This window comes from Diabrotica virgifera, chromosome 8 (genome assembly GCF_917563875.1).
Source record: "Diabrotica virgifera virgifera chromosome 8, PGI_DIABVI_V3a".
NCBI lineage: Eukaryota > Metazoa > Arthropoda > Insecta > Coleoptera > Chrysomelidae > Diabrotica > Diabrotica virgifera.
In genome coordinates, this window is record NC_065450.1 from 169,721,915 (window position 1) to 169,747,007 (window position 25,093).

The 25,093-nt window shown below is 33.6% G+C and overlaps 1 protein-coding gene across 1 annotated transcript in view; it reads right to left on the reverse strand.

Moving 5' to 3' along the window:
• The window catches only part of LOC114338401 (pseudouridine-5'-phosphatase), a 66,688-nt gene that overhangs the window by 35,625 nt on the left and 5,970 nt on the right, over positions 1–25,093 (reverse strand). Inside the window, exon 2 of the mRNA XM_028288992.2 lies at positions 9,082–9,309. Within this exon, the coding sequence (XP_028144793.1) occupies positions 9,082–9,309 (228 nt within the window). The remainder of the gene's footprint in view (positions 1–9,081; positions 9,310–25,093) is intronic.

Genomic DNA, 25,093 nt, shown 5'->3' on the forward strand with positions numbered 1-25,093 from the left:
AAAACAAAAAAATACATGATATTCAGAAAAGCAAATCTGACTTTTTTTGTTTTTCGAGATTTTTGGTATCTCTAACAATTTTTAAGTTATTTTGAAAAATGCATATTTTTAAAAATTTAAATTTTTAAAAATTTTATTTTGAAACCAAACTTACAGATCATATAAACACAACATAAGTAAAATAATTTGTGGAGCGGTAACGATTAATTTCATTTAAGTTGCTAATTAGGGGGTGGTCTTCCCGATTTTTTTTTTTGCAAAAACAAAAGGGACCAATTTTATTTTGAGCGTAACTTGCTTAAATTTAATGCTAGAAACTTTTTGTAAAAATAGAAATAAAGATTTTTTAAACACTTTAAAAAAATTATAATGGATTTTCCCCAAAAAGTGCTTAATTTTTTGGATATTTCACGTCGAAATATTCTATTTGACATTTGGTGAATATGAATCTATTTTTCATTGGCTATAACTCTGGTTCTACGAGATCCAGAGACCTAACGCGCACACCATTTTTTTTTAAATTTTTTATATGCTATATTTTTGCTAAGACCATTTTTTCGACAAAATACTTACTTTTTGAGTTATTTGCGAAAAACCGTCTAAAAAATGTAGTTATTTTGTTGAAAAATTGAACATATTCACTCGCAAATAACTCGAAAAGTGTTGACTTGGCGAAAAGGCTCTATAGAACAAAAGTTACTTAAAATTAGTCAGTTTACCCATTTCCGGACTTATTTTGGACATATATTTTTTTACCCCCAAAAGGGGGTGAAAGTCACCCCCAGGGCAAAAGCACACATCGGCACAATATCACTTTTTTTCTTTGACATGTAAGCTATACGTACGCCAAATTTCATGTCAATCCAAGCGGTTCTTTAAAATTTAGAGCAAAAACCGTGAAAGAATGGACTACTATATAAAATGAAATAAAAATGTATACCATATTTATTCAGTTGCAATGCGAAGGCAAAACTGTCTTATTTTTCACTTAGAACAGAGAGCGCAAACCAGCACTCTAAATCGACGATTTTCGACTCTATTTGGAGTCATCATCAGAGGCGTAGGTTTGCTGCTCCCCAAGTGACGAATCTCCGAGAGTTATCCCCGCATTGCAACTGACGTTTATGGAGTAGGTGTCTAACGACATTTGGTAACTGAAAGTCAAAGTTTTAAAGTTTTCAACCTAATAGAAATATTAAAAATATTCAAAATATTCCTAAAAGATATTTAATTGAAAACTTATTGGACCGTTTTCCTGGTAACACCTCCATGGCTTCTAAAAATTGCAAGCCAGATGTATGCTGAAGCGAAGAAGACAAGAGGGAATTCAAAAAACTTACAATTTACGACCCCGTCTGTTCAGCTGGTAAATTCAAACGGAAAATGGACCTAGTTACTCAAAGAAGTAAAACCAATATAAAATTAAATAAAAATGTATACCATTTTTATTCAGTTGCAATGCGAAGGCAAAACTGTCTTATTTTTCACTTAGAACAGAGAGCGCAAACCAGCACTCTAAATCGACTATTTTCGACTCTATTTTGAGTCATCATCAGATAGGCCTAGGTTTGCTGCTCTCTGCCCCAAGTGACGAAACTCCGAGAGCTTATCCCCGCATGACGGAGTTTGGTTACTTGGGACAGAGAGCAGCAAACCTACGCCTCTCTGATGATGACTCAAAATAGAGTCGAAAATCGTCGATTTAGAGTGCTGGTTTGCGCTCTCTGTTCTAAGTGAAAAATAAGACAATTTTGCCTTCGCATTGCAACTGAATAAAAATGGTATACATTTTTATTTAATTTTATATTGGTTTTACTCCTTTGAGTAACTAGGTCCATTTTCCTTTGAAATTTACCAGCTGAACAGACGGGGTCGTGAATTGTATGTTTTTAGAATTCCCTCTTGTCTTCTTCGCTTCAGAATCCGTCTGGCGTGCAAATTTTAGAAACCATGGAGGTGTTACCAGGAAAATGGTCTAATAAGTTTTCAATTAAATATCTTTTACGAATATTTTTAATATTTTTCAATATTTTTAATATTTCTATTAGGTTGAAAACTTTAAAACTTTGACATAGGACTATATTCGCGATGAAAAACAAAGTAGCTGACCTCTGGTGGAATAAATTTAAACTACTATAAGTGGTATAAACAAACCAGAAAATTGTAGATTTGAGTGGAATTTGGTCATTATTAAGAAATTTTTAGTAAATTTCAGCATTATGACTACATTAAAATATTTTGAATCAAATCGGTATTGTTCTATTCCTCAATTGAATGTTTGTTTATACCATTTATATCGGCAATTTTCTTGCATTCGACCTGCCCTCTATATTCCGTTTCAATCGCGAATAGTTCGTCCGCTATAACTTTTCCCATGCGTCACGATTCATTTTCAAACAAATTAAGTCAAAACATAAAGTGAAACGTACGCCGATGTGTGTAGTATATAGTATACAGTATACAAAATGTATATACACATCGACGTTCGTTTCACTTTATGTTTTGACTTAATTTGTTTGAAAATGAATCGTGACGCATGGGAAAAGTTATACCGGACGAACAATATAAAACAACAACACGTCCAGTCCTTACATACGGGTCAGAGACTTGATTCAATAAAATTGTGTTTTGACTAGGAAAGTTTTGGGGTAGTTCTGATTTCTTTCATTATATATGGATTTTGGGCTGCTGAATCCGAATATGGGGTTTGCGGAAAAAAAATTTCTTGCCGGAACATTGAAAAAATCGCGAAAAAGCGAAAAATTTTAGCTTTTTTCCGCTTTTTTGCTCAAATCTCGAAAACTATTAACTTTTAGTAAATGGTCTGTTAACAAAAATTAAAGTACTTAAAATTATCTACAAAAATCACTATTTACTTTTTTTTTCAGACGAACCGTTCGGTCTAAAGTACAAGTTGAAAATTGCCAATTTTTAACGGTCTCGGCAAAACCCACTTTTTACATTTCAAAACACTATTTTTTATTAGAATGCTGTCATTTGATAAATTTTTCCTAGTTTTCTGTACAAATAATAAAAGTTAGTTCATAGGTATGGTATGTCTCTTGTGACAGCTTCCATGAGTCCATTCCATCCTAAGAGGCCGGGAATGTCTCTCCTTTTCCCTTAGAGCCACAGAAGATCAGGCACAGATGGAGTCACAGTTTCAGTTGGTGTGAACATTTTCTTTGGATCTGTTATCTTGATTTCTGGTAAACCTTGAGGTTTTGTCCTTTTAAAATGAATTAGTTGAACAGCTCCCTGACTTTAATAAACCTCAGGCGCGGGTTTCATTTTTATCCGAGGAATGGATTGCTTAGGAGCTACTGCATGTTTTGGTGCAATACAAGAAATGCCACATATGACGTGAAAAGTGTGGTATTCGTCGATTGTATGTACGTTAAAATCAACGTTATCGTACACCTGCTGTGTAAAGCACGGCAGGTCAATTTTCTGCAGATCGCCTGCGAATGCTGACACTTCCAGGCGAACAGCTTCTGTATAGGATGAACAAAACCCCAAAGAGGAAACTACATCAACCTATTTTCTTGAGCCGTACTTTTTGTAGAGAAAACGGCCAACCCTGCAAGGAATGGTGAGACCAACTATCTGGGCCTTACTGCCGCTACAAGACTTTGAGCAAGCGCGTTGCTTATCTGGAAGTGTCAGCAATCGCAGGCGATCCGCAGAAAATTGACCAGCCGTGCTTTACACAACAGGTGTACGGAAACGCTGATTTTAACCCTTTCTATGCCAGGCCTTAATTTGCATGTTGGTCCCTCAATTCCAAAGGTTTTTTCATGCTTAGAGTCCCATTGCCTTATATATACGTCGCATATAAATAAACAAATAAATGACCAAAACATGTTTTTTAATGAGTTTTTTTTAACCAACTTAAACGTTTTCTTTTCAAAAGTACTCATCAGAGAGCAAAACCAACTTAAAAAAATGTAACTAACTTAAAAAAGATAATGTAATGTAAATTACCATTAAAAGTTTTTTTTTTGTGTGGTACTCCTCAAAACATGACACTACGCAAAGGCCGACTCCGCATCTTGCACACATGTGTCTCGATTCGCTTCTTTTTTTTTTCTGGTCTTTTCTGTAGCTACAAACGCTTCACCTTCTAGCAGCTACCTATAAGCGTTGCCACCAGTGCTACAATATAGCATATATCTAAAATATGTGAACAAATATATACGGCAATGGGTCCGCATGACCTGTCTTAGGTGCCAACATTTTGAGGCTTTGGGAACAATAATCTAACATTTTCGGACATATTTCTACGGCGTTGGGACACCAATGAGTCTAAAATTCTATAAGCAACGCATATTTTCGGCTTTGGTAAATTGAGACCATAACACCTTGAACGTATATATACGGCGGCTGGGAATACAGACCCACTTTTTCAAAAACATATATATGCAGCGTTGGGACAGAAAGGGTTAACGTACATACAATCGACGGATACCACACTTTTTACGTCATGGGTGGTATTTCTTGTATAGCACCAAAACATGCAATAGCTCCTAACCAATCCATTCCTCGGCTAAAAACTAAACCCGCACCTGAGGTTTATGGAAGTCAGAGAGCTGTTCAACTAATACATTTTGAAAGGACAAAACCTCAAGGTTTATCAGAAATCAAGATCCGAAGGGAATGTTCACATCAACTGAAACTGTGATTCCATCTGTGCCTGATCTTCTGTGGCTCTAAGGGAAAAGCAGAGACATTCTCGGTATTTTAGGATGGAATGGATTCATGGAAGCTATGAGAAGAGACATACCATATTTATATTATGAACTAACATTTATTATTTGTACAGAAAACTAGGAGAAATTTATCAACTGACAGCATTCTAATAAAAACTAAAGTTTTGGAATGTAAAAAGTGGGTTTTGAAAAAAAAAAGTAAATAGTGATGTTTGTAGATAATTTTAACCATTTACCAATTTTAACCAGACCATTTACTAAAAGTTAATAGTTTTCCAGATTTGAGCAAAAAAGCGGAAAAAAGCTGAAATTTTTCGATTTTCTCGCGATTTTTTCAATGTTCCGGCAAGAAATTTTGTCCGCAAACCTCATATTCGGATTCAGCAGACTTAGACAAGACCGAGACTTAGGTACCAAGACAACCTAGAAAATGATTTGAAATCTATTGGAATTAAAGCATGGAGAAGAGTTGCCAGAGACAGGGGTAGTAGAACAGCAAACTATTATCGACGGATATTCAGAGACGTCACAGAAATACATAATAAATAATAATTTTTGCATATTTAACATTGTTTCAAGTAACTAGTGTCGATGAACACTAGCCCAGGGGGACCGACGGATTAACGTACACTCCGAAGCAGGATGAACGGCTCGTAGCATTTTTAAAAATGTCGTTGTTAGTGCCGAGAATCGAATTCGTGCTCTCTGGCTTATGAAGCCAGTACCTTGCCGCTAAGCTACGGCCGTCCACAACAGAAATAAAAAACTAATGAAGAATAAACATCAGGAAGAAACAATTCCAGACCTGGGTCTATCATTCCGAAAACTAATGTAGCAGTTTAAGATACCTAGTCCAGAAAGCCACTGCGCATCCGCTAGGAAAATATTCCGATTCGGATTTTTTGCACAATCGTACTCAAAAAGGACCCCTTTTAACAAATTTGCATGTTGCCAGGTCCAAAAGTAGGTCAATTTTTTTAAACGTTTTTTTTCCTAAAATTATTTTTTTTGCATCGAACAAAGGTTTTTTAGGTTTTTTGGATCATTTCAAACAGAAAAGGTCTTTAGTGACTTTTCTCTAAAGTTAATCAAGCGGGCGCTTGATTAGCAACCGTTGCATGTATATGTCACATGCGTAAATATATATGCGGAAAAATATTTCGATTAAATTTTTTTTCACCATCTTGCTTGAAATATCCCCTCTTAACAAATTTGTATGTTGCCAGGATCAAAAAGTCAAAAAATTTTTTAAACGTTTGTTTTTTGTTTTTTTCTAAAACTCTTTTTTTTTGCATCGGACAAATTTTTTTAGGTTTTTTGGATCATTCCAAATAGAAAATATCTTAAGTGACTTTTCTGTAAATGTGATAGTTTTCGAGATATAAGCGATTGAAAATTTAAAAATTGCAAAATAGGCCATTTTTAACCCTCAAAAACTATGTAAAACACCGAAAATTTCAATGATACCAAGGTACGTAGATATTCTAAGAATATCGATTGATGAAGTCCCGAAGAGGTTTTTGCAATACATTATCGAAAACCCCTTTGTTTTTTAATTGCTAGTCAAGCGGTCGCTACACTATTTTTAACCGTTGCATGTATACAACATTGTATGTAATATGCGTAAATACACTCGCGATCATGAAATCCGGGTCACCTTAAAAATCACGGATATTTCATTTTTAACGAGCTTTATCGTAAATAATAATAACACAAATACAAACTAAGACATGTTTCTGACAATTGTTGTCGGCTTAGCGATTTCCTTTGTAACAAAGAATTCCAATATTGCCGATTTCGTGGAAACGTGCAAACAAGTCAAAATGAACGATATCTATAACTGTCAAACGCAGCGAACACCGTTTATTATTGCCGTCATAATTGTTCATTAATGTCATTATTAGTGTTTATTATTGTTTATTTTTTGCCAAAAATGCCTTTGACTGTTGTTGAAACGGCACGAATCGTTGCGCTTGTGGAAGACGGTCACTCTCAAAGACAAGTCGCAAGAACTGTTGGTGTAAGCCTTTCTACGGTTCAACGAGTACTTCAACGATTTCAGGAGACGGGTCTGCTAACCAGACGGCCTATCTCTGGACCAAGAAGAAAGACCACGGCACGAGATGACCGTTTTCTTGTGTCTCAAGCTTTACGAAACCGGACCTCAACTGCAGTTATGCATCGAAACCGTCTACAGGAAGTACGAAATCGCAACGTTAGCGTTGCAACAGTCAGGAGAAGACTTTGCTCTTCTGGACTATCTTCTCGGGTAATGGCTACAAGACCGCCACTTCGCCGGGAGGATCGAGTTGCACGACTAGCTTTTGCTCGACAATACGCGCATTGGGGAATTAACGATTGGAGCAAAGTGTTATTCTCAGATGAATCCCGTTTCTGCCTAACTGGATCCGATGGACGTGTACGAGTTTGGAGGAGAACCGGCGAACGATTTTCACAAGCTTGCATTGCTCCAAGAATGCCATTTGGTGGTGGCTCGGTTATGGCTTGGGGAGGTGTGGCTTCCGACTTCCGCACAGAGTTACCTTTTGTCGAAAATGGGTCCTTAACTGCACAAAGGTACATTACGGAAATTCTGGAGGAACATGTTATGCCCGCCATGGTGGGGCTTGGAGAAGATGCCGTTTTTATGCAGGACAACGCGCGACCGCATGTTGCCAGGATGAGTATGCAATACATGGACGAGGTTGGAATTACGAGGTTACCCTGGCCAGCTAGGTCTCCGGACATAAATCCTATCGAACATATCTGGGACGATTTGAAAAAACGTATTCAAACCCATACACCTTCTCCTAACAACGCACAGGAGCTTAAGGGCCTGTTAGTTAGAGAGTGGAATAACATACCACAACATTTAATCCGGAGTAAAATTGAGAGTATGCCCCGTCGTCTTCAAGAGGTTATTAGAGCAAGGGGAGGCAATACACGATATTAGTTATTGAAATTTCACTGATGTTCTACCACGTTCTATTCTTTTCATTTTTTTTTCGTTTGTCTGAATTATTAACAATTTGGTTTGTTATCTACTATCTCAATAAAAACAATAAAACACCGTTTTTTTTTCAAACAAACATTGATGACAAATAAAAAATACATTAGCTTAGCCTAAAAAATGGTTATTACTGTACCAGAGGCAAAAATGTCCAAGAAACTTGAAATTTTCAGGGTGACCCGGATTTCATGATCGCGAGTGTATATATGTGCGGAAAAATATTCTGATTCAATTTTTTTTCACCATCTTGCTTAAAAAGGTTTCCTATTAACAAATTTGCATGTTGCAGGGTCAAAAATGTGTCAAAAAAAATTTAAACAATTTTTTTAAACTTAAAATATTCTCCGATTACATAATTATACACATGCAACGGTTGAAAATAGTGTCGCTCCCGCTTGATTAGCATTTAAAAAACAAAGGGGTTTTCGATATTGTATTGCAAAAAGCTCTTCCAGATTTCATCAATCGATATTCTTAGAATATCTACGTACCTTGGTATCATTGAAATTTTTGGTGTTTCACATAGTTTTTGAGGGTTAAAAATGGCCGATTTTGCAATTTTTAAAATTTCAATCGCTTATATCTCGAAAACTATCACATTTACAGAAAAGTCACTTAAGATATTTTCTATTTGGAATAATCAAAAAACCTAAAAAACGTGTCCGATGCAAAAAAATTAGTTTTAGGAAAAACAAAAAACAAACGTTTAAAATTTTTTTTTGCTTTTTGATCTTGACAACATACAAATTTGTTAAGAGGGATATGTATTTTCAAGCAAGATGGTGAAAAGAATTGAATCGAAATATTTTTCCGCACATATATTTACGCATGTTACATTTCATGCAACGGTTGCCAATCGAGCGTCCGCTTGATTGGCAATTAAAAAACAAAGGGGTTTTCGATACTGTATTGCAAAAAACTCTTCGGGATTTGATCAATCGATGTTCAAAGGATATCTTCTTACTTTGGCAACATCGAAATTTTCAGTTTTTCACATAGTTTTTGAGGGTTAAAATGGCCGATTTCGCAATTTTTTGAATTTTTAACCGCTTATAAGTCAAAAACTATCAACTTTAGAGAAAAGTCACTAAAGACCTTTTCTGTTTGAAATTACCCAAAAAACCTAAAAAAACTTTGTTCTATGCAAAAAAATAATTTTAGGAAAAAAACAAAAAAAAAACGTTTAAAAAAATTTCGACCCACTTTTGGACCTGGCAACATGCAAATTTGTTAAAAGGGGTCCTTTTTTAGTAAGATTGTGCCAAAAGTCCGAATCGGAATATTTTTCCTAGCGGATGCGCAGTGGCTTTCTGGACTAACGGATCATTAATGTCTTTAAACCTGTGTGAACTATTGACTTACCTCTAACGCCAGGTAATAAAGGTGGATGTGCAAGATCTTTAATTTGCCTTTTCTTGTAAACTACCAAAAATTCTTCAGGAGTAATAGGTAATCCTAATTCTTTTACAACTATTTTAGCCGTATCTAGTTCTGGAGAACCTAGCACTTTTACTCTACATTCTTCGGTATATTCTTTACCATAATTTCTGGCAATATCACCAATAATTTCGTCATAAATGGATTCAGACTCTACAAAAGAAAACAAACACCTAAGTTAGATAAAAATATGAGTGGTTTATTATTTTGTGAATATCAACAAGTAATTTGGCAAATAGTGAAATACGCATAAATGAAATGCACTTTACATTTTCTTCTTCTTTAACTTAAGATGTGTTTCTTAACTACTGCCAGAAGAACTAGACAGAGGAAATGTTGAAAAATAGTTTTTATTATTGTAAGTAAACAATGTTTTAAAATTATTTTTAATTATAAACATATTTTCTGTATATTAATTTTTGATATTGTCAAAAATAGAGATATTCTTGAGCAAGAAGCACATTTTTTACACACTTCCTATACAATTAATAAAATTTGATATCTGATGGAATATTGTAAAGAATTATTTATTTATTTCATTTATTAAGCTTAACAGGCCTTGTAGGACTAGGGCTAAAATGTTTACATTTCTGATTACATTTTATTTTAATCTTATGAATTTCATTTAATTACACTTCAGTCTTTTTATACACTCCTTCACCACCTCCCTCCATCCCCTTCTGTCCAATACTAGGTCTTCCCATCTCTCAATGTTACTTTTCTTCAGGTCTTCGTACACACTGTCCTTCCATCTTTGTCTTCACCTGCCTTTGGTTTTTGGTCGTCGTCGTGATCGTTGGCTCTTTATATCGTTCTTCCAATTCTTTATTGGTTCTTCTTCTCCACTGACCTTCTATTTTAACACCTCCATATTATATTCCTCTTTGCATTTTTCTCTCCCATCTTTCTAAAAGGTCTGTTTCTGACTTTTTCAGCACCCATGTTTCGCATGCGTATGTTACTGTAGGTCTGATAACAGTCTTATAAATTCTGATTTTTGTTTTTCTTGGTACATATTTGGATTTCATTAATGTGCGTAATGCTCCATACTTTTTATTTCCTTTAGCTATTCTTGCCTTTATCTCCCCTTCCTCATGACCATTTTCATCTATTTTGGCTCCCAGGTAATTAATACCTTTGGCTCTTTTGAGAGTATGTTTTTTCTCCATCTATTTGTCCTATGATGTTATTTTCTTTTTCTTTTTGGATCTTTTCCATTATCATAATACTTTTTTTTCATTTATTTTAAGTCTTGTTGCTAATAGTGTCAGATCATCTGCTAATGCTATGCATTGGTGGCCGTTTTGAAATATCGTTTCTTGCATGTTTATTATGCTTTTCCTGATTATTCCTTCCAATGCTAGATTGAATGCAGTGGTTGATAGTGGGTCTCCTTGTCGTAATCCTTCCTTGGTTTCAAACTTTTTGGATGTATACCCTTTCCATGCTATTTCGTTTGTTGTGTTTTCTATCGTCATCTTTACCATCCTGACAATTGTACTTGGTATCCCCAATTCTTTCATCAGTTCGTGCATCTGTTGTATCTGTCTGTATACTGTGTCGTAGGCCTGCTTAAAGTCGATGAACAAAGCATATAGTACAGTTTTATGTTCGTAACAGGTAGTAAATTATTATAGACTTCTACAAATATTTTAAAATAAAAAGTAGCCAAATCAATCCAGTCCTTCTCGAGTTATAAAATAAAAAAAAATATAAAAAATAAGAGTCAGAAAAAAAAATAAAAAAGAGGGTGCCAGAAAAAATTCAGGGAATCAGAAAAAAATGGAGGGTGTCAGAAAAAATTGGAAGGAGATACGATGATTTATATGATGCTTTACATCTGTCAAGACTTATCCTGGAGCAGACTTAGAGACGGACCACGTTTCACTGATGGGAGTATTTCGCGTCAAGCTCAAAATAGTGCAGAAAAAGAAATCGCAATCATACGACCTACGTATGCTAAAAGACCCTGACACGAAAATGAGGGTCCAAGCCACGTTAAACGAGCAAGTGACTGCAATTAGAGACGCATCGAACGAAGAACAAATGATCAAATAGATGACCGAAATAGTTCAAAATGTAAAGGATAGACACTTAAAGGCAGATAAATTAACCAAGAAGAAATCATGGATGACAGATGAGATCCTGAAACTAATGGACGAAAGAAGAAATTCCAAAAATGACCCCGACACATACAAAACAATCAATATATCAATAAGAAGGAAAATTAGAGAAGCGAAAGAAAAAATAGCAATGGAGGGATGCCAAGAAATTGAGATTCTACAATCAAAGTACGATAGTCACAATGTACATAGGAAAGTTAAAGAACTCACAGGTGGACTAAGACGGAGACAGAGAGGAAATCTAACTGATTCTGACGGAAACATCACCTTAGATAAACAGAGTAAAATTAGAACGTGGAAAGAATATCTAGAAAATCAATTTGAAGACCAAAGAGATAACACCTTTGAGCTAGAAGAAGAGGTAAATGATGGACCAAGAATATTACAGCAGGAAGTTTATTCTGCCATAACACAGCTAAAGGATGGCAAAGCAGCAGGTCCCGATAATATACAAGCAGAACTACTCAAACTGATGGACAACGAATCAATAGCAATAATCACAAAGATATTCAACAACATATACAACTCTGGACAAATACCAACACAATGGCTGAAGTCTGAGTTTATTGCACTTCCAAAAAAACCAGGAGCCAAAAATTGCGAAGAATACCGTACGATAAGCATGATGAGTCCTCTCCTAAAATTGTTCCTAAAGGTAATCCATACGAGAATTTACAAGCTATGTGAAAGTCAAATTTCGCCCAACCAGTTCGGGTTCATAAATGCTGTTTGTACGAGAGAGGCTTTGTTTTCAATACAAGTCTTATTCCAGAGATGCAGAGACGTAAATTGCGACGTATACGCATGTCTGGTTGATTACGACAAGGCGTTTGATCGAGTACAACACGCCAAGATGATGCAAATACTAAAAGAAGCAGGAATTAACAACCAAGATCTGAAAATAATTAGAAACCTTTACTGGAATCAGACTGCAAACCTCAGAGTTGACGGTGAACTCACCGAATATGTCAAAATCATGCGTGGAGTGAGGCAAAGCTGCATTTTGTCCCCCCTAATTTTCAATCTTTACCCTGAAAGAATATTTATCGAAGCTTTGCACGAAATTGAAAAAGGTATTCTACTAAACACACCATGAAAAAGATGACACCATAGTATTTGCGGAAAACCTAGAAGTCCTAATGGACAAAATCACGTATTACAGTCAACAATATGGACTCAATATAAACGTAAAGAAACCAAAGCTTATGATCGTCAGCAAGAAAAAGATAACAGAAGGTCAACTCTATATCAACCAAACCCCTGTAGAAAGAGTGAGGCACTACAACTACCTCGGCACCATAATAAATGAAGAATTGACCAACAACCAAGAAATAAGAGCGAGCATCGGAAAAGCTAGATCAATCTTCAACCGTATGGGGGCGTTTTTTAAGAGCCACAACCTTTCTCTTGGTATAAAAGTAAAAATGCTGAGATTTAAGTCTTCTCTGTCCTTTTTTATGGTGTTGAATCATGGACCTTGAACGAGGATATGTGCCGAAAATTGGAAGCACTTGAGATGTGGCTATATCGGAGAATTCTTAAAATCCCATGGACTGATCGGGTCACAAATGAGGAGGTTCTTAGAAGAATGGGCAAGAACCGAGAAGTACTAACCACCATCAAATCTCGAAAGTTGGAATACTTTGGACACATTATGCGAAATGAATCCAGATATGCCCTCCTACAAGCCATCCTGCAAGGAAAAATATTTGGAAAGCGAGGTCCAGGAAGAAGAACATCCTGGTTAAAGAACCTCAGAAACTGGTTCAACACAACATCTGTGCAGCTTTTCCGCGTTGCTGCAGATAAAGTGAAGATTGCCATGATGATCGCCAACATTCGTCACGGATAGGCACATCAAGAAAAAGAAGATACGATAAAATAGGAGGATGTCACAAAAAATTGAGTGCAGTGACTGTAGAAGGCAATTGATTGTATTCCCCGTCGTATGGCAACGGGCAAAATCACTAGTTCTGAACAAACTGCTGTAAACTATAAAAAAATAAAACTAAAAATAAATCTTAAAAAATACAAATACAAAAAATAATATTAGAAGAAAAACAAACAGAAATAAAAGAGTTCTGATATCTATAAATTGAAAAATATCTACAGAAAGTAATAAACTACAAATAAGAAAAAAATAGTTATACAGTAGACTCCCTCTATAACGAGAACTGAAATGGCGGACTAATTACCTCGTTATAAGCGGATCTCGTTGTATCAGACAACAATAATATTGTGCACACCACCACCACTGAAATGTTTTGATGCCTCTTACGCAGTTTATTAGGTGTCGATGGTCGACCTCAACAATGAAATTTGGCCATCGTAAATTGTCATGTACAATATTCAATATCGGTCGATAGATAAACAAGAAGGAAGAAGTTTCTTACCGGCGGTGGAATTTATTACAGCACTGGTCTCAATAAGCACACAGATGTTGCACACTCCTGTATGCAGGCAGTTATGGTATTTATTTATGGCCATCATCACGTCAAAAACAGGCAAAGAAACATATTCTTCGATTTCATTTTTCCTCGTTATAACCAAATATGCCTCGTTATAGAGGTGTTATAGTTCAATAGGAATTTCATGGAACATCTGGTGTACCTCGTTATAAGCGAAACCTCGTAATACCCGTGTTCGTTATAGAGAGAGTCTACTGTATTATAGTAGAGAAGATTATAATATATGAGGAGCAGACTTTCAAATCGCACTCTGTCCATATTTTCACATTATGACAGGTGGCGTTGTATATAATCCGTGTATATTAATATTATACACAGATTATATAACATATGACAGAAGCTCGAAACAAATGACAATCGATGAAAAGCCCTATTACCGAGAGACAAACAAATATCACTATTTTGGACAAAATGCGATTCGTTTGTCTTGCAATGCTATTTTAGCATGTAACGACTTTATTTTGCATTTTGTGTGACAGATATTTTAACAATAACTCCTGTTTTTTATACATGGCTTGAGCATGAAGCAGGAAGACTAACTTTCTAAAAATGACTGATTTAAGAAAGGATAAGTCTACAAGCTATGCTCTGATTGGACTTTGTATGACATAAAACATGCAGCACTTTCACTCAAAAAAGTTATGGGCATCAGTAAAACCAAAAGAATATAACTCAATGCAAACAAATTGCTGGTAAAATAAAATCTTGTACAAAACAGAGGTTTTGTACAGAAATACTGACTCTTCTAAAAAGTTTTAAGTTTACTTCAGCCAAAGTAACATAGTTTTGCCGGAATTGCCAATGAAGCATGCTGTTGAGAAGAAAAAACTGTGGAGATGAAGAAAGTTGCTGCCTTCTGGAGGACGACATCCATGTCATATAATTTTTTTAATCTTCTATATTGTTCTTTAATCTTCTATCTTTGGTTCCTATTTTTTTAATCATTTAGAGACAATCAAACTACATTTTGTCCTTCGAAGACAATCAAATGGCATTTTCTCCATAAAAAAAAATTTTTTTAACTAATAAAGTCTGTTGTTACTTATAAACAGGGCAAATTGATAATAAAAAAGTACATCTTTTCATACTTTTTGTGTTTTTTTAACATTATTAATATCGGAGTAGCAGTTTTTCTCATTTCCTGAAAAATGTAAAAAATGGACAAAGTGCGATTTGAGAGTCTGCTCCTCATATATGGAATATTTTGACACAAGCATTGTCGGAAATATTAGAATACAAAAATTCCGCCCTTCATTATTAATAGCTCAAAATTAACTTCCTATTGCACATTTCCTTCATTGAAAAAATATGAATAATTATGATATAATGAACGTTGATTAAATTTTCCATTTGTAAATGCTAACCTATAAACTCACTATAAAATTTCAAAATTAAACATAGACCAGTAAGGATCTCTGAAAAAACGTGTATTTTTGGATGTGAGAAGTGGCATTCTGATTTTTGCAGATAAAGTTAGATGACACCTTCAGTAATAATAATTGACTTATGCTCCTTCTCAAATATGCCCGGAACATTAATAAAAAAATTAAAATATTTAAAAATTTCAAAAAACGTCGATTTCTTTCTGCTTTCTTTGCTTATAACTTTAAAACGATTCGTTTTGGAACAAAGTCGTAGAAAAATAAAATAAAGATAATTGAATTTTGTATGATATACGACTGCTCAAAAATGTCTTAACGTATTACCTTTTCTGCAATATAGCAATAAATGCAAAATAAGGGGGCAACATACGCCTGTTGTTATTCAATGTTTTTAACCACTTTGGTGGCACTTAGAACCTTAGTTATTCGCTTAGGAAATTCTTTGTAACATGCTTAAACCGTGTACCAAATTTCATTAAAATCGACTTTATAGATTTTGCATAATAAATTTGCAATCTAAATGTTTTTAAAAAAGTTCAAATTTTTTAAAATCTTTCTGAACAAAAAATAGACCATTTCGAAGTTGTCTAATTTTTTTACATATAAAGAGGTGCTCTACCTATCTAATATACTTTACAAAATTAAAATCGAATTATTTAAGGGGTCTCAGCAATGTTTTAAAATTATAAACAATTTTTTGGCTTATAAACAAATAGCTTTGTTTAATAATAAAAAAATTAATTTTTAGCAATGCAAATAATTAAAACCGGTATAATTTGACTTAAACTTTCAAATGCTGTCAGCAGAATTGCTATTTTATTTTTTAATCAAAAGTTATTCGCGTTCAAAAATTGCAATTTTTCGAATTTTTGAAAGTTCCACTGCGTTTATTTCGAAAACTATGCATCCTACGAAAAAACTTGTAAGAACATTTTTGCTTAGAATTATCCAAGAAATACAAAAAAATGTTTTATTTTGCGAAAAATCGATTTTATGTAATTCCTCAAGTTCTTTGTTTATAACAATCTTATCGACATCCGGATCAACTGTTACCCAAAAAATCGTGTTCTACGGGTCAAAAAATACATAAAAATCATGGGTAAGTCCATCTAAATAAAGGAGCCCATAGCACCCCCTCCTGGCCACATGACTAATTTGTTTATAAGCCAAAAAATTGTTTATAATTTTAAAACATTGCTGAGGCTGCTTAAACAATCCGATTTCAATTGTGTAAAGTGCATTAGATAGGTGGAGTACTTCTTTATATGTAAAAAAATTGACAAATCTTTGTATGTTCTAGTTTTTGTTGTGCAAGATTTTAAAAAATTTTAATTTTTTAAAAAAAGTTTAGATTGAAAAATTATTATTCAAAATCCAGTAAGTCAATTTTAATGAAATTTGGTGTACAGTTTTAGCACATTACAAAAATTTTCTAAGCGAATTAGGAAGGTTCCAAGTGTAACCTAAGTAATGGAAAATCATTGAATAAGGACAGGCTTGTTTTGCCCCCTTATTTTATATTTATTGCTATTTTAAAGCAAGGGTGATAAATTAAGACATTTTTAACCAATCGCCTATCATAGAAAATTTAGTTATCTTTGTTTTATTCCTATATGACTTTGTTCCAAAATGAATCGTTTTAAAGTTATAAGCAAAAAAGTAGAAAAAAAAACGAAATTTTTTGAAATTTTTAAATATTTTATTTTTTTATTAATGTTCCGGGCATATTTGAGAAGGAACATAAATCAATTATTATTAACGAATTTATCACCTAACTTTATCCGCAAAAATCTGAATGCCACCTCTCACATCCACCTAAAAACAGATCCTTACTGGTCTAACATGTAAACCTTTGTTTTCATGTTTTAATAGACGCAGTTTTATTTTGGTAATAAATTACATGTGAATCAGTGTTTACTTTCAAGTTGCAATTAATATTGGCTATGGGTTTATGGGCATGTGTGCTTGGTCATACATTTTTATTAGCATAAAAAGATAAAAAATTCAATAATCTTAAACAAAATATTAGTTTCATATTTGTAGTATTTTAATATATATCCATTATATTTTTAGTCTTATACAGTGCTTTTCAGTTAAAACTATCCATCTTAAATAAACTTTTGAACCACTGATTTTTAGGAAATTCGCAAAAACATGTCAAATAATATTTGAAGGAGGAAACATTATGCCATATTTAAGCATGATCACCTCCGTACCACCTCTTAATTTTTTTTAATTACTTCCACCTATTTTTATTTGATATTTGAATTTTCCTCTTGAATTGATTTCAAAAATGTATAACACGCGATGCTTTTAGTGATTAGTTTATGAGAAAAATAAATACAAAAAAGCAAGAAAACTGGATTGAAAACAAATATTTTTTTAATAATTTTATTACAAACATTTATAATGAACATTTCACTACCAGAAATTTTTACAATAAAATTGTTCAAAATGACTGCCATTCACTTCCATACAAGGCTAATAAGTGGCAGACATTTTGAACAATTATTGTAAAAATTGTTGGTAGGTAGTGAAATGTTCATTCTAAATGTTTGTCATAAAATTGTTAAAAAATATTTTTTTTCAATCAAGTTTTTTTGCTTTTGTATTTATTTTTCCCATAAACTAATCACTTTAAGCATCATGTATTATACATTTTTGAGATCAGTACAAAGAGGAGAATCCAAATATAAAATAAAAAAGGTGGAAGTAATTTAAACAAATTTAAGAGTAGGTACGGGGGGTGAGAGGGTGCCTTCCCCAGCAAGCTTAAAATGACATAATGTCTAACCCTTCAAATATTATTTGACGTGTTTTTGGGCTTTTCCTAAAAATCAGTGGTTCAAAAGTTATTTAAAGTGCATAGTCTTTTTCTGAAAAGCATTGTATAGTGACTTCTAGCTACTTCCAATGGAAGTCAAAATGTGAACCACATTTTACTCGCACAAAATGAATTACTAAATTATAGACAGCTGGGACTGAATTCAATAAGAGTAAATTATTTAAAACGTCATAAAAAAATAAAAAAAAGTAAACCTGCAATTCTGTTAGTTATTACACAATAAACAATTGAAAAAGGAAGTTCCTCGATTTAAATAATCACTATGTATATGTATAGCAAATATCTACTGTCATGAAACAGATGAAATAGAGAATGTGGAAAAATCCCCTTACGAACAATTCACACATCCACCATTTCGGGCTGGGAAAAATTTTTTGAATAGAATCAAAGATCCAAATACCAGCTCTTAGAAAAGTGTTTCGCCCTCTTCAACCTCTCTGGGCTCATCAGTAAAGATGAGAGGTTGAATATCTTTAGACACATTCCAATCAAAAAACAACATTCGAGACCTAGACATAGCAGGAGCGTAAATCTACGGCAAATCCGACAATGACAGTCTCAAGTTTTAATTCCCTAATTACTTAAAGTAAGTAAAATATATGTTTAAAAACAAAAGATGTGGATCTTTGAAACACACTCAGTGATCAAAAGATCCAAGGTTAATGGTTTAACGACCACTCGTACCAAATCAAACAGATGAAATAGAGAATGTGGAAAAATCCCCTTACGAACAATTCACACATCCACCATTTCGGGCTGGGAAAAATTTTTTGAATAGAATCAAAGATCCAAATACCAGCTCTTAGAAATGTGTTTCGCCCTCTTCAACCTCTCTGGGCTCATCAGTAAAGATGAGAGGTTGAATATCTTTAGACACATTCCAATCAAAAAACAACATTCGAGACCTAGACATAGCAGGAGAGTAAATCTTTTTTAAACATAATATATTTTACTTACTTTAAGTAATTAGGGAATTAAAACTTGAGACTGTCATTGTCAGATTTGCCGTAGATTTACGCTCCTGCTATGTCTAGGTATCTAATGTTGTTTTTTGATTGGAATGTGTCTAAAGATATTCAACCTCTTATCTTTACTGATGAGCCCAGAGAGATTGAAGAGGGCGAAACACATTTCTAAGAGCTGGTGTTTGGATCTTTGATTCTATTCAAAAAATTTTTCCCAGCCCGAAATGGTGGATGTGTGAATTGTTCGTAAGGGGATTTTTCCACATTCTCTATTTCATCTGTTTGATTTCGTACGACTTAGATCTTTTGATCACCGAGTGTGTTTCAAAGATCTACATCTTTTGTTTCTAAACATATATTTTACTTACTTTAAGTAATTAGGGAATTAAAACTTGAGACTGCCATTGTCAGATTTGCCGTAGATTTACGCTCCTGGTATGTCTAGGTCTCGAATGTTGTTTTTTGATTAGAATGCGTCTAAAGATATTCAACCTCTCATCTTTACTGATGAGCCCAGAGAGGTTGAAGAGGGTGAAACACATTTCTAAGAACTGGTGTTTGGATCTTTGATTCTATTCAAAAAAATTTTCCCAGTCCGAAATGGTGGATGTGTGAATTATTCGTAAGGGGATTTTTCCACATTCTCTATTTCATCTGTTTGATTTCGTACGAGTGGTCGTTAAACCATTAACCTTGGATCTTTTGATCACTGAGTGTGTTTCAAAGATCTACATCTTTTGTTTTTATCTACTGTCATGCATCCAAAAATATATTTTCCTAGAATCAACACAAATTCTACAAACATGCAAATAATACATATCTATTGCCTTGGTATATAAACTATTATTTACATCAACTTCTAGCTTTTATTGGTTTACTATAATAAATAGTGAATAAATTATGGTGAAGAAACGGAAATATCCAATAATCAGTTTGGCTTTATGCAAGGCAACAGATGCAATTTTCACTAATAGCCAGTTGATGGAAAAATACAGGAATAAAAAAACAAACTCTCATATAGTATTCATTGATCTCGAGAAAGCATATGATAGAGTTCATCGAGAGATTCTGTACTGGGCACCCGATAAGAGAGGAGTCCCTGGTGAATATGTAAAGAGTGTCAGAGATCTGTATGAGAGAGCAACAACTAGTGTTAGAACAGGTGTGGGAGAGACTGATAAGTTGCAGGTTAAAGTAGAATTGCACAGAGGCTTGGTGCTTAATCCTTATTCATTCTCATTAATGTTGGATCAGATAACAGCAAAAGCAAAAGGGTAGCATTCCCTAGTCCTTAATATTATATGCTTGAGGAGAAAGGTATTTGGAATGTTCATTTTAAAGATGAAGTTAGGTACTAGGGTACTACAAATAAATTTCTTCAATAAGTTCAAAATATTTCATAGCATTTTAATGCCTTCTGGGGTAACCCTAACTTTATTTTAGAAGCTATTTAGTGGAGCCACTGAAGGTTTTCACCTCTGATTTCGTTGAACCTCCATCGATTTTCATGAAAATTGGTGAGTAGTTAGAGGATGCCTCCAGCAACAAAGGTGACATGATGTAAACTTGCGCTTTTACCTTGGGGGTGGAAGCCACCCCTTCTCGGGAGTGAAAATTATTTTATCAAAAATAATACCTTAAATTGATATAAGGATAAATTCTACGCAAAATTTGTTATATAAAGGTATTAACATAAATCAATGCTTTTTGAGTTATTGAGGATCAAAGATTTTATTTTTTCGTAAAAACAATGCATGCTTTAAAGCTGTTTTTCACGTATAACTCAAAAACTATAAGCTTTTAAAACAGTTATAATTACCAACATTGAAGATAATAAAAAACTGAATACACTTCTTACTTAAAGAACTAAACTAATGTTAAGTCAAAGTGAGTTATGGGTAATTGAATGTAAACTTTTTTCGACGAGTACTCAAATCTAATTATTCAAGCTTAAATAACAGGAAAACGATGCATGTTATAAAATATACCTGTTAGATACTTGTCAAAGCACTTCGGATTACCTATCAATTGAGCTTCACAAGAAGTCAATAGCATTAATATTAAGCAAGCTATGATGAAAATAAGAGAAACCTTTTGAATTTTTTAGGAAAAAATGAAAAATGAAACACACGCCATTTCCACAAAAATTAATATTCATAGTAATCCTTACAATGGTTTCTTTATATTAGCATAAGTAATAATTTCAACAATCTTGACCGATAATAACTCCAAAAATACTTAATATACGTAAAAAATGATATATAACCAAATTTTAGTTTTTTCTGTGTCAAATATTTTACCTTCTTATTATTTCTGTAGGTAAAAAATAACCGAGATAGAAACCTTTAAAGCTTAAATTTTTCTGCGAGAACCATGTAACCGAGGCCATTTAACCTTTAATTTTTTAAAAAAGTGAGGGGTTTAAAAGATTAAATTCAACGTCGTTTAATTGCCCTTGGAACTAACTTTCAAATGGTTTTTTCTAAGTACTTTGCCAAATACTTAATAAGTTTATGTTGTAAAATGCATAATTTTTCCGTTATTTAAGCTTGAATACTTAGACTACCGTACTCACCGAAAAAAATATACATTCAATTACCTATAACTCATTTTCAGTTAACATCAAAAGGTTTTCTTAGCAAGAGGTTTATTTTATTTTTTATTAGCTACAATTTTGGTAATAATAACTTTTTTATAAAAACTTATAGTTTTTCAGTTATTTATGAAAAATCGGTTAAAAACATGCATTTTTCTCACAAAAAATTAAAATCTTTGATATTTAATAACTCAAAAAGTTTTTATTTATTTTAATAACTTTATATAACAAATGTTGCTTAGAATTTGCCCCTCTATCGAATTATGAGATTATTTTTAATAAAATAATTTTCACCCTCGAGAAGGGGTGGCACCCACCCACAGGGTAAAAGCGCAAGTTGGCATTATGTCACCTTTGTTCCTTGAGATATCCTCTAACCTCTTACCAATTTTCCAGCAAATCGATGGAGGTTCAACGAAATCAGAGGTAATAGCTCATATCCACCTTCAGTGACTGCACTCAGTGCCGGATTAAGCAATAGGCAAAGTAGGCAGTTGCCTATGGGCCTCGGCCCCAAAGGGGGCCTCGCAGGGCCCAAAATGAAAAAATAATAATTAGATTTAAATAAAAATTGTAAATCATATTATACTGAAAAATTCAAATATCGCGCAATACCAGAAAAGTGATGGTGGACGTATAAAACTACATTAATACAAGGAACAGTACTGCCTATCAGTCTGCACGGTTTCTTAGAAAAGTAGTAAGATCAAGAGCAACAAATAAGTTAGCGCCCCTTCGCTAACCTCTCCTTCATTAATCATGCCTTTCACTACATGTCAGGCAAATACAATGGTCTCCAAGCTCATTTTCTAAGAATAACAAACTTGAAACTTACATTTTTTGCGCCGCACACTCGCTTTAGTTGGAGTAAATGCTGCTAAAATTTGCGTTGGACCAGTTGGAGCAATATCGTATTTTGGATTTGTTCAGTCCGTGTACAAATTTTTTTCAGCCTCTATCCACCGTTGGGAAGCTATTCTCCTTTTCATGAACATTTTTCAGTGCGTCACAAATTATAGAAAAAAAGGTAAGTCCGTGATAATACACATTTATGACATTTATTCTAACGTGACATTTTAGTTAAATCTGACAGTTGTCAAATTTTATTTTCAATTTGGAATAAAACCAAATCAATTGTGTCTATTGCATTTATAAAATGGTATTTTCTTTCATTTGTATAGTCTTATAAATTGTACAGATTATATTGATAACAGTATTATTTTATTTAATAAATAATTCTTTTTTTATTATGGCGCCATCTATCGACAACTAGAATAATCACCAAACTAGAATAATTACCAAAGTATTCACAGACTACAGACGTGCCTTTTTTTCTGTCACATACAATTTAATGCGTTAGAGAGAAATCGAAAAACTGTGACGCACTGAAAGATGATCATGAGAAAAAGAATACGATCAAATTCGTAAATGAAACTTAACTAGGCGATCCCATTCGCCACAATCTAAACCTTGTCCTTAAAAGAACAAGCAGCACTAGATGGACTGCAAGGGCTGATGCAACAAGAGCTTTGTCTAAAGGTTACAATGCCTGCAAATCTGCTCTGCATACTCTTGCTGAAGACCCTAATCAGAAAGCTGAAACAGTTAATAAGGCTAATGTTTGTTGAAAGAAATGTCAAAACAGTAACACTCATAATGAATGACTTTTGGTCAACAATTTTAGAACTCATCATCGCTGTCAGTAAATCATTACAGAGAGAAGAGATTGAACTTGAAACTCTAGTTCAGCTTCTAAAATGACTTTTGGAGTTCTTAAAATCCCAAAAAGATAATTGTGCGTACTACGAGCAGAAGGTCTGCGAACTACAATACTCTCAATTAACCGACGAGAGCAAACAAACGCAAGCAAGAAAACTAAATTTTGATGATGCTTATTTCAATAAAGTTTTTTTACAGGTTGGAGAAAAGTTGAAGGTTGAAACGAATGTACCAATTTTGGATAAGTTAATTATTGAGCTGAAGCTGAGTCGTCAGTTGACAGCGTACGAGTCAGTAACTCAGTATTTTGTGTCTTGTGTGTTTTTCCAAAACTGTGATACTCAAATAACGGAGTGTGCTTCAAAACTACATGAAAAGTATACTGATGATATTGGACCTGAAATTTAAGATGAACTACTACAGTTCAAATATTTTACAGTCCATCTCCAGAACCTGTAGCGAAAACAATTTATTCCTGCTTCATAGTCTTTTTGGGTTATTTATGAGAACAAATTCGAATCGAAGTTTCGAAATTTGTCAGTAGCTTGTAAGATTTATCTTACGCTAATGATTACAAATGCAACAGGGGAACGGTCATTTTCAACAATGAAAATTATTAAAAACCGTCATCATTCGACAGTGGCACAAAATAATCTCGCATTGGTGCATTTCATTCAATTATGGGTATTGAGGATGATGTGCTCGAAAATTTGGAAGTTGAAGATATTTTAAGTAGTTTAAGTTTGTTTCTATGACACTCAGAAAAGTTACTTTATAATAATTTAAATAATTTATAAGGCTTTGAAAACTCAAACTAAATTTAATCCATAATTATTTACTATTACATAATTATGTAATAACAACGAGCATGTAATGATGAGTAATAATGAGTATTACTCACGATGATCAAGTTTGCGACACGAGCCGAAGGCGAGTGTCGTTATTCATCAGAGTGAGTAATAGCCATTACATGTGAGTAGAATACTATACTCTTTCTACGACCTTATTTTTTTATTCATTATTATACAAATTTTTATAGTATATTATATATTATACTTTAAAATGAATCGTTCGTTTATTGATAACTATAACAAAAAAAAACTAAAATCGTTTTTATTGCAAAATTATATAAATAGTTTCTTGACTTTTTCTTTGTTTTATTTCTTCAAGCAACATGTTTTACAAAATGGAACAAAAATTTAAGTTTAAATCTACAAAATGACAAACAATATATCAAAGGAATACCGCTCGGCGATGGAGGGGTTATCCGAGGTTTTGGAAGGAAAAGACAAAAGTTTATTAAGGGGCCTCCTAGCTTGGGTTGCCTAGGGGCCTCAAGATTCTTAATCCGGCACTGACTGCACTAATTGAGATCTTGTGGCATCTTAATGCAGTTCACTATTTTTGTTGGGAATAAGCCATAATTTTGAATTATTCCTAACTTTATTTTTACAAACAACAGATTAACAGATCAATAAACTTTAGAGATGGCAAATAAATTTAAAAGTCTAATATTCAAGAAAAGGTAGACAAAAGATGTGTGGTCCAAGCAAAGGATAAGTTTTGACCCTTTTGGTCCATGTGGTGAGACCGCTCCCGTCTGGAAAAATTTCTGATTCGGTTTCATTGTGGATTCCTATTCAAAAATGTCCCCTTTAAACAAATCTGAAGGGTGCCGGGCGAAATTTTTGGGCAGAAATTGTTTAAACAATTTTTTTAAACAAATACAAAAGATCACTTTTTTTGCTCCGGAACATATATTTTTAAAAATGAATAACCATTTTCAATGTCGTTGCAACACGAAACTACAGCCGCGCGATATTCTAGTTCCATCAGAGA